This window comes from Oncorhynchus clarkii, unplaced genomic scaffold (assembly GCF_045791955.1).
Source record: "Oncorhynchus clarkii lewisi isolate Uvic-CL-2024 unplaced genomic scaffold, UVic_Ocla_1.0 unplaced_contig_7977_pilon_pilon, whole genome shotgun sequence".
Classification (NCBI taxonomy): Eukaryota; Metazoa; Chordata; class Actinopteri; order Salmoniformes; family Salmonidae; genus Oncorhynchus; species Oncorhynchus clarkii.
Window position 1 is genome coordinate 1 of NW_027259390.1, and position 9626 is coordinate 9626.

The 9626-nt window shown below is 40.2% G+C and overlaps 1 protein-coding gene across 1 annotated transcript; it reads right to left on the reverse strand.

Annotated features, from left to right (window-relative positions):
- Window positions 1-138: 138 nt before the first annotated feature.
- LOC139400121 (zinc finger protein 892-like) lies at window positions 139-4956 on the reverse strand. The gene is made up of 4 exons (XM_071145149.1): window positions 4897-4956; window positions 3717-3953; window positions 1824-2057; window positions 139-1172 (listed from the first exon to the last, which is right to left on the reverse strand). Exons 2-4 carry the CDS (start codon window positions 3805-3807, stop codon window positions 340-342), a joined length of 1158 nt encoding a protein of 385 aa, XP_071001250.1. The 5' UTR covers window positions 3808-3953; window positions 4897-4956; the 3' UTR covers window positions 139-339.
- Window positions 4957-9626: the final 4670 nt, after the last annotated feature.

Sequence of the window (9626 nt, forward strand, 5' to 3'; positions counted from 1 at the left end):
AGTTAGATTTACAAGAATTTAAGCTTTCTGACGATATAAAGTCATGTCTATGTCCTGGAAAGTTGGCTGTTGTATACAACGTCATTCTAGTCACATTGGAGCACGTTAGCAACAACCGTCCTGGTTAGAGGACACCCATCGCGTAGAGGTTCATTTAAGCAATTTGAAATGATTCACTTTTACTTTTGAAACAAAGGTATATTTACAACAGAATACCTTTAGACTTTTACTTGAGTTACTCTTGGCAAATTAAGAGCAGAAGTAAGGCTTCTCTCCTGTGTCTGTTCTCTGATGACCTTTTAGCTCAGCTGTTGTTTTGAAACATTTTCTACAGTCAGATCAGTGGTAAAGCTTCTCTCCTTTATGTTTACCTTGGTGTCTTTTTAAGTGGCACGATTGAGAGAAACTCTTTCCACAGTCAGAGCAGAAGTAAGGCTTCTCGCCTGTGTGTGTTCTCTGATGAACTTTTAGGTCAGTTGATGTTGTGAAGCATTTTACACAGTCAGAGCAGGAGAAAGGCTTCTCTCCTGTGTGTGTTCTGTGGTGGACTTTTTGCTCAGTTGATGTTGTGAAGCATTTTACACAGTCAGAGCAGGAGTAAGGCTTCACCCCTGTATGTATACGTTCATGTCTTTTTAAGTGGCCCAGTTGAGAGAAAATCTTCCCACAGTCAGAGCAGGAATAAGGCTTCACTCCTGTATGTATAAGTTCATGTGCTTTTAAAAAACCCTGTCGAGAGAAACTCTTCCCACAGTCATAGCAGGAGTAAGGCTTCTCTCCAGTGTGCACTCTCTGATGAAGTTTTAGCTCAGATGATGTTGTGTAGCATTTTACACAGTCAGAGCAAGAGTAAGGCTTCACTCCTGTATGTATATGTTCATGTCTTTTTAAGTGGCCCGGACAAGAGAAAATCTTTCCACAGTCAGAGCAGGAGTAAGGCTTCTCTCCAGGGTGCACTCTCTGATGAACTGTCAGAGCCCTTGATGTTGTGAATCTCTTCCCACAGTCAGTACAGGAATACGGATTCTCTCCTGTGTGTATTTTTAGGTGTATTTTTAGCTTTGATAGAATTGGGAAAATCTCCTCACAATGTGGGCAGTGGTGAGACCTCTTAGCTCCATGATCTTCCTGCTGTTTTTCTCTGGATGTAGAGAATGTCTCAACATGGTCTCCTGTGTGAACAACATCAGAAGAACCAGTCAGTTGGTGTGATATACATGTCAATCAAATGTATATTATGAAGCCCTTATTACATCAGCAAATGTCAAAGTGCATTACAGAAACCCAGCCTAAAATCCCCAATGAGCAAGCAATGCTGATGTAGAAGCACCGTGGCCAGGAAAAACTCCCTAGAAAGCAGGGTCCTTGGAAGAAATGTAGAGAGGAACCAGGCCGAGAGGGGTGGCCAGTCCTCTTCTGTCTGTACCGGGTGACATATGTATTTATATCAGTAGGCTGTACAATACATGGGAATAAAACTATTCTAAAAGTGGGTAAGAGTTGAAAGCTAAAAAGGGGCGTGTCATCCTCCACTCACTATCACAACCGTTAGTAACTACACAGACTAATTTCATAGAACTTTAAAACACTGACAATGTGTCTACTTCACTTCTTTAGTCTACTCTCTGAACACTCCAGATAGACCAGTTAATAAAACTAATGCTGACAATACTGGTGTCAAACCATGCAAGTCTGGGTAGAATGAAATAATGTCTACCTTCTCATTGAAACAGTTCATCATGAAACAGTTATACTGCAACTTTTCCTGCACAGTGGGAAGTTGGAATGAATAACACACTTTGTTAGATATAACCTGCTCTTACCATGAGAAAGAGATTTCCCAATCTTCTCCTCCTCTTCTTCATCTTTAATGTTGACATTCAGCTCCAGTGTTTGACTGCAATCTTCCAGCTTCACTGATGCCATCTCTGGATCCTGCAGAGAAAACTGGGCTCCACTGTCACAATCAGGACCCAGTGACTGTAGGTGTCTACTCAGTGTGGAAGGAGAGAGGCAGGCTGGGTTTGTCCTCACTGTTGATGTTACCAGCCTCATACCTGAGTCGGAAAGTAGTAGAAGAGAAATGGACACAAACATTATTGTCATAAGTTCTGGAACTTTCTTCATTCTCTAAAAATATATTATTTTTTCTTATTCAATTATCTAATTCAGTGCTTGACTTGGACTGAAATAGCTGCCGATAAACATTTTGGGTGCCGGTACTGTTTATATTTAGGTACAGGAGCTCCACAATATGGTTGAGACAATACTTAACCCATAGTAGAAAAATGCATGAATGACTCAAAAAACATTTAGTACAAGGTTGCAGTATGTTTTAGGCAGCACTATGTGCTATTTTACTTAAAACAGTGTTACATCAAAAACCATTTGTATGTCCTGTTCACACCACAGTAACATTTATAGATAAAAACAGAAACAACTGTATGTCTCTGAATATTACTACACATGTAGAAAACTGATAATCATTACATTTGGTTTCAAAACAGCAGTTCAAACCGTAAAATTGTCTCTCTGCTGCATCCACACTGAAGTTTGTTGACGCAGACCGAGTGGGCACCGCCATTTTACCAGCTTGTGAATTTCTCCTTTCATGGAGCTCTACGGACAATTCCTTCAACCTCATGGCTTCGTTCTTGCTCTGACATGCACTGTGAAATGTGGGACATTATATAGACAGGTGTGTGCCTTTCCAAATCATGTCCAATCAATTGAATTTACCACAGGTTGACAACATCTCAAGGATGATCAATGAAAAAAGATGCACCTGAGCTCAATGTCAAATCTCCTAGCAAAGAGTCTGAATACTTATGTAAATAAGATTTCTGTTTTAAATATTTTATAAATGTGAAAACAATTCTAAACCTTTTTTTGCTTTGTCATTATGGCGTATTGTGTGTAGATTGATGAGAAACATTTATTTAATCCATTTTAGAAAAAGTCTGTAACGTAAAAAATGTGGAAAAAGTCATGGGGTCTGAATACTTTGTGAATTCACTGTATGTATTCATATCAGTAGGCTGGTACTGTACGTATTCATATCAGTAGTCTGGTACTGTACGTATTCATATCAGTAGTCTGGTACTGTATGTATTCATATCAGTAGGCTGGTACTGTATGTATTCATATCAGTAGGCTGGTACTGTATGTATTCATATCAGTAGGCTGGTACTGTATGTATTCATATCAGTAGTCTGGTACTGTATGTATTCATATCAGTAGGCTGTGCAATACAATGGGGAATAAAACTATTCTAAAAGTATCTCATAAGTCATGAAAATTATGAGCTATATCATCCTCCACTCACTATCACAAGGGTTAGAAACTACACAGACTCACTTCATAGAACTTTAAAAACTGGCAGTTTGTCTACTTCACTTCTTTAGTCTCCTCTCTGAGCACTCCAGACAGCCCAGTGAATAAAACAAATGCTGACAATACTGGTGTCAAACGATGCAAGTGTCAGTAGCATGAAATAACATCTACATCATCATAAAACAGTTCTACTGCAACTTTTCATGCACAGTGGGAAGTTGTAATGAACAACAAACTTAGTTAGATGAAACCTGCTCTTACCATAAAAGGCCAACTTCTGCAAGTGTCTCCACCCCACTGCTCTATGCCAGTAAACAAACTTGGATAGACAGAACCTGCTCTATGCCAGTAAACAAACTTGGATAGACAGAACCTGCTCTTACCATGACTAATCTTCTCCTCCTCTTCTTCATCTTTAATGTCAATATTCAGCTCCATTGTTGGACTGCAGTCTTCCAGCTTCACTGATGCCATCTATGGATCCTGCAGTGCAAACTGGGCTCGTCTGTCACAATCAGGACCCAGTGACTGTAGGTTTGGACTCAGTTTCGAAGGAGAGAGGCAGGTTGGGTTTGTCCTCACTGTTGATGTTACCTGCCTCAGACTTAATCTGAGTCGGCCTGTAGTAATAAAGAGAAAAAGACTAAAGTTATTGTCTTCTCAGTTCTGGCACTTTCTTTACTCTCAAAAAAGATTATTTAAATCTAGGTGCAGGAGTACCACAATACTGTTGAGCTAATATTCTATAAGAGGAATTCGTGCTCAAACAATATAAATTTGAGGTGCCGATACTCAGCTCCTGTCCAAGTCACGCACTGATCTAATTTCAATAGATCTGGTAGCTCAGCATTGACAACAAAACATGAATTCCTTCACATTAGACAACGTTTACGCTTTAAATCAGGCTACACAATTAAGCGCACTTAATCTATGGTAGATTTCCCGAATTCACATAAATGCATAAATGACTCAAAAACCATTCATTACAAGATCACAGTATGTTTCAGGCAGCACTATGTACTATTTTCCTGAATAACCTCGTCTTCACTGTATTATTTAAATAAAAAAAACAATAGTATTTCCGTTCACACCATAGTAATATGTATAGACAGCGATAACTTAAATAGTCTGAATATTAGTACACATGTAGAAAACTGATAATCATTACATTAAACTTTAAAACAGTAGTGCAACCGTGAAATGGTCTCTCTCTGCTGCAGCCACTCTGCCTGGACTTAAGTCTGTTGATGCAGACCGAGTGGCGCCGCCATTTTACCAGTTCGTGAATTTTACACAAAACTAATAAATTGTAAAACGAATTCAGACATCTCAAGTAAATATATTCTTTGTGAAATTACATTGAGAAAACGATGTACATCCACTCAGACACCAAAGGCTCTAACTATGTAACTTGTAAAACATTATCGCGTTCTTCACTCGGCTTGACACAAAAATAACACATCAAACTTTCACCAAACGTGATAATACCTTAACGGATGTATTACCTAAAATGGTACGACATATTCTTTCGATATTAGAATGTTTTAACGTGCTATTACATACCTGTAGTAATAAATAGAAAAGGACTCTTGTCCTGCACCGTTCTGTCGCTTTCTTTACACTGAATAATGGTGCCGGAACTGTCCGGAACTTCCTGTTCCTCCACTAACACCGTCCGTGCATTCCGGGATCCTTGGGATGACCCCCCATAGGGCTGAGAGTCAGACTCGGCCGACATCATGTGGCCGAGTCTGTATTACTCAGTATTACCGAGTTATCGGGCCCAAATGTATTGCTTGGGTCTCAGACCGACTGGGGCTACTCTCTGGCAGATTATTTTTTATTTTATTTTACCTAGGCAAGTCAGTTAAGAACAAATTCTTGTTTTCAATAACGGCCTAGGAACAGTGGTTAACTGCCTGTTCAGGGGAAGAACGACAGATTTGTACCTTGTCAGCTCGGGGGTTTGAACTTGCATAAATTCGGTTACTAGTCCAACACTCTAACCACTAGGCTACCCTGCCGCCCCGATTACACGGGCTGCTTTATGTAATTGACATTTCATTATTCATTTATTTGTCCATATTTTATCATTGTTTCTGTGATCAAAAAATACGATTTCAATTAAATTATTTAACAGTCCTGTTTAAGTTGTATTTTAGTATTTTGATACTTAGAAAATTGATAAGCATTAAAAACTTTTCGGATGGACTGTCCCGATTGGCGCAGCGGTCTAAGACACTGGGTTACTACAGTGAATTAGAGTGTCTTAGACACTGGGTTACTGCGTTACTCCAGCTGGTAGTTCGATGACGGTATTGTACCGAAAATCTCCACACTGCCAGATTTTCGGCACAACACCGGTCCCTGGAAGAGGGCCGCTTCTGGGCCGATTCCTCATTGCTAGCTGGGACTCCTCTTCAATTGCTGTGCGAAGTTCCTATATATTGGCGGGATCTGGAACAAGCTGTGGTACACGTCGATCCAGACCACCCCAAACAGGCTCAATGGGTGACATGTCTAGTGAGTATGCAGGCCATAGAAACATTGGGACATTTGCAGCTTCCAGGAATTGTGTACAGGTCATTCAGACATTGTGGCGGATGATTGGCAGGACAGTGGGCCTCGGGAACTTGTCATGGTATCTCTGTGCATTCAAATTACCATGATAAAATGCAATTGTGTTCGTTGTCCCACATACCCTAACGCTATGCTACAATGGAGTGCTTTGTTGACAACATTGACTTCAGCAAACCGCTCCCCACACAACACCATACAGGTGGTCTGCAATTGAGACGCTTGTTGGGCATACTGTCAAATTCTCTAAAACAACTTGGAGGAGGCTTGTGGTAGAGAAATTAACATGAAATTATCTGGTAACAGCTCTGGTGCACATTCCTGCAGTCAGGGTTAGGGTCCTACAGTCACTGGGTCCTGATTATGACAGTGGAGCCCAGTTTGCACTGCAGGATCCAGAGATGACATCAGTGAAGCTGGAAGACTGCAGTCAAACACTGGAGCTGAATGCCAACATTAAAGATGAAGAAGAGGAGGAGAACATTGGGAAATTGGTTATTCATGGTAAAACCAGGTTCTATATGCTATTCATAAATTAGACCACCATAAATTATGACCTAGTCTATTGCTGTGTTGAATTCTGACATTACACATCCATGAAGAACTTCCGACTGCACTAATGTAGTTATGAAAGTTCAATCAGTAAGGCTGGTCTGAATGGATCGTCACTTCATTCATCTAGTAAACTCTATGGTGCAGCTCTGTGGATATAGATGAAGCCTAATCCTAGAATAAATTGCACTTTAAAACTGTAGTAACTAAATTAGCTTTTTGCAGATATGGTTTAAAATAGTCTGATTTGCCCTAGTCTAGATTTAAAGTCAGGATGATTTAATCTAGATCCAAGCAGTGGGGAACCATGAGGGTCTTCAGAGAAGGCTAATGGCTTGATAAAAAAATGTATACAATTTTTAAAATAAAATTTCATTTAAATTTGTATTTCATCTTTACAATCGTTTTAATTTATATTTTGTTTTTAACAATAATTGTAATAATTTTCTGATTTCATCTCTTCAGTTTGTGTTGGAAAGATAAGGGTTATTAAGAGAAAAGCATATCCAATCAGGATATTCTTTGGTGGTCTCTGGGTAGAAATATCTAGCTAGCTCAGCCAGCCATTGGCTAGAGTCATGGGTAACAGCATATATAGAGTGTGTCTGAAAGTGTGCCTGTTGACAGAAGTGGGAGGATCAACAGAAGTGAGTGTATGGAAAGGGAATCAGCCAATTGAGAAGATTTGTTGCCACTCAAGGCCGTTTTGTGTGGCTGATATGATTGTTGAACAACCAGTTGATTGTTTGACAACTGTAGCATTTTATCTAAGCAAAACCCTGACCTTTTTCCTAACCTTAACCTCATCATCCTAACCTCCACGTTAATTATCCTAACCATTTTCCTAACCTTAACTTCATTATCTTAACCGGCCATGTGAATTATCTTAACCTGCTACATTAATTATCCCAACCTGCTAGGTTAGTTCTCTTAACCTGCTATGTAAACATTAAGCTGACCAGCATGCACCTGGCTATGGCTGGTCTAACCAATAATGGAGTGCAGATGTAACACTCATCACTGTTGATCCACCCACTGATGTTACACCCATCACTGTCGATCCACCCACTGACGTTACACTCATCACTGTTGATCCACCCACTGATGTTACACTCATCACTGTTGATCCACCCACTGACGTTACACTCATCACTGTTGATCCACCCACTGATGTTACACTCATCACTGTTGATCCACCCACTGACGTTACACTCATCACTGTCAATCCACCCACTGACGTTACACTCATCACTGTTGATCCACCCACTGATGTTACACTCATCACTGTTGATCCACCCACTGATGTTACACTCATCACTGTTGATCCACCCACTGATGTTACACTCATCACTGTTGATCCACCCACTGATGTTACACCCATCACTGTCGATCCACCCACTGATGTTACACCCATCACTGTTGATCCACCCACTGATGTTACACCCATCACTGTTGATCCACCCACTGATGTTACACCCATCACTGTTGATCCACCCACTGTTGATCCACCCACTGATGTTATGCTGCGTTAACCATACTTGATTGGCTAGGCCTTCAGAAACTGAACAGAAGGCCTCTGCTATTCAACTGTATTAGAGCAGAATTTTAGCCTGACAAGAGAAAATAATCAGTGGGGAAAGCAGTAGTTTTCCCACGTTGACTCTAGTAACTTTAGTTAGCTTGTGTTGTGGTAGTTGTGTGACAATGGCGGCTGCAGCAGCTGTTATCAACTTCAAGGTGGATGTTGTTGCTAACTTGTTAGCATCACCCTTTTCAAAATGAACTTTTAAACTATGTTTACAAATGATCATCTGGTGAGTGGCGTCGTTTTTTGTTGTAGCTCCTTGCTGTTCGCTATCTTTTTGAAAAGAATGACTGTACAAAAGGCTAGGAATTATTTGAAGTTAATCATATCAGTAATGTTAGTAAATCTTATCAGAGCTGTAGCTCCGCCCACCGGTGAAGTGGTGCAGAGCATGCTGGGTGATCTCCAGCTCAGAGAAGATCAGCTGGAGAGAAGTATGCCCTGTAATTGTATAGGTGCATATGGGTATATTTTGGTATTACATTGTATTCAGGTTCATTGTGCTGTTGTAGCTCTGTACTGAAGATGATGGTGCTGTGCTTTGTAGAAAACGTGCGGCGGCACCCCTTTGATCTCAAATGGGTGCAGTCACAGTCACGTTGTATTGAGCTGTATGGTCCTGTACAACATTACGTCATCATAGTCATGTTCTAGCCATGCATGTTGTTTATAAGAGATGTGAATTGGAGATTGTATTCAGTTATTCACTAGTGTATTTCTTTATTTGCAGACACACACAGACTTTGTTTGAGGCAAGTTGCCAGACCACTAAGTTCCTTAGCCCATCCATACTACATACACTGTGCGGTGCTGTTCTGTACATCTTCAGCGTTATTAAACCATTTCAACGGGAATCCTACCTGTCTGTCATCTGTGCCCTTACCAGCACCAGGAACAGACATACATCAAGTAGAACCTAACCTTAAGAATATACTGTCCACCAAGTCTTTACTTACACCATGAATGAATCATGCACAATGTGCTTATTTTATTATTTCATTTTTTTGTGTATGAAATTGTTTGGTAAAATATGCATAAAAGGAGAGTAATTGCCCATAATTCTGCACCTTTTGATAGTTGTTCTTCCAGCTTTTTACAGGCAGTCATTTTCTTTTGACGAATGTATTTGCAATTTTGACGGTATAATATATATTTTAATTAATGTTTTTATGTTTTAAAAACACAACTACCTTTTCGAAAAGCATTTACTGTTTTGCAAAAGTTGTGTGTCTTGCTGACTCTGTTTTGCTTGTTGGCGATTGAGAGAAACTGTGATACATAAAGACGGTTGCTCCCTGATTAAATAGTACAAGAGTACACCCTGCTGGACAAAAAAGCTTACTGCACCTGGTATTCCCAGCGTACCATCCAAGTACTAAACAGGCTCGACCCTGCTTAGCTTCCAAGACCAGGCTTATTACAGCTGGTATGGCGCAAGCCAATGACTGTATTGTATATATGATAGGCGATATGATAGGCTACTCCGGGATGCTGGCCTTCTAGACAGAGTTGCAAAGAAAAAGCCATATCTCAGACTGGCCAATAAAAAGCCATATCTCAGACTGGCCAATAAAAAGCC